The sequence below is a fragment of the Acyrthosiphon pisum genome, unplaced genomic scaffold (genome assembly GCF_005508785.2).
Source record: "Acyrthosiphon pisum isolate AL4f unplaced genomic scaffold, pea_aphid_22Mar2018_4r6ur Scaffold_21162;HRSCAF=23196, whole genome shotgun sequence".
Classification (NCBI taxonomy): domain Eukaryota; kingdom Metazoa; phylum Arthropoda; class Insecta; order Hemiptera; family Aphididae; genus Acyrthosiphon; species Acyrthosiphon pisum.
Window position 1 is genome coordinate 3,200 of NW_021770599.1, and position 1,558 is coordinate 4,757.

At 36.8% G+C, this 1,558-nt stretch overlaps 1 protein-coding gene across 1 annotated transcript in view; it reads right to left on the reverse strand.

Moving 5' to 3' along the window:
• Window positions 1–1,038: 1,038 nt before the first annotated feature.
• The window catches only part of LOC107883874, a 1,634-nt gene continuing 1,114 nt past the window's right edge, over window positions 1,039–1,558 (reverse strand). Inside the window, exon 4 of the mRNA XM_029492287.1 lies at window positions 1,039–1,096. Coding sequence (XP_029348147.1) covers window positions 1,039–1,096 — 58 coding nt within the window. The remainder of the gene's footprint in view (window positions 1,097–1,558) is intronic.

Consider the following 1,558-nt stretch of genomic DNA (forward strand, 5'->3'; position numbering starts at 1 on the left):
GTGCACAGAAGAAGTATGGTACAACTACGACGATTACTGCTACGAACTGAAACAACGCCTGCAACGCGCACACGACACCGCACGTGACACTATCGTGAAGAAGAAGGAGAAGTCTAAGGCACTTTACGACAGGAATGCAACACCAATTACAGTGAATGTTGGGGACAAGGTGTTAACAAAATGGCATGCGAAGAAGGGCAAACTCAGCGCGGACTGGCAAGGCCCATTCGAGGTGGTCGGACGTACGAACACCGAAAACATAATAATAAAGAGGAACGTCGGGAAGTGATTAGTGAAGACGCACATTAATGACGTCAAACTTTTCCAGGAATAAAAAAAACAAAAAACAAAAAACAAAAAAAAAATAATAACAATACTAATCTTAATTCTTCATTTTATAAAAAAAAATGTACATATACAATCTTTATACTAACCAGTAACATAAATTGGATGGTGAACAATTCATAGTATTAACACTATCTTTAACTATTCGTAAAAACAACAAAATTCTACACGAACTTCAAACTCCAAATTTTGCAGGATAACAATCGTCAACGGACTGATCGCCTTATCGAGCTGCTCCGAACAATACAACATAACGCAGTTCGATAGCCCACCGATGTACTACCACGCTATGGGAAACCTATGTATCACGGACTCTTACTGGAATCTACTGACCTATGTAAATCTCAAAAATTACGACGAACAAACGCGGATGATAGATAAGGGAATAGAACATGTAACCCAGGAATGCAAGAAAATGTACGAGACGACAGTTGCATGTGAGCAATTTGTAGTCCAGACCAGTGCTATTATGAAACAAATTGGAAGCAATCGTCTACGTGTTTTATCCTCAGTTCATAAAACTGCGCACGACATAAAAAAAAAGAGGTTTATTTAACGCTGCCGGTAGAGTAGCTAATGTACTTTTCGGTACATGTGACGATAATGATGCTGAAAAGTTCTACAACCAAATAAATGAGTTCAACCGGTTCAAGCTGTCCACTTCTCATCTGATGCAACCCCAGACCACAATAATTAGAAATACGGTGAACGACATCCACGAGGCAATGCAGACTGTCCAAAACAAAATGTACTACACACCACACCATTTTATGTATTTGTATTTTCGTAAAGAATAAAACCGTTCAAAAAACGCGTGCGAAGGACGGACGCCGTCGCCGAACACGATTATAATAGACCATAGACGTGATAGCGAAGGCGCGAAGCAGGCAGTGAGTCGTGACCGTTGATCGTTGACGAATGACAAGCTTAATATTGTATTATTATATCGTCGCACTCACACATCGTCGCCGTAGTATTAAAATATTGATAAACTTATGGAATTCCCAATGATTACTATATTTCCATCATTAAATTATTTATTTGAGTCTTAGAATTAGAACGACTTTATTTACATCTGATAAAATACGCTGTAATCATAATGAACTATGAAATATTATAAAATAATAATAATATATATATTATCATTGTTGTTACTCACAAATAATGTTGTTAACATTATAATTTATATACATAAATACTTTTTTTTAAATTT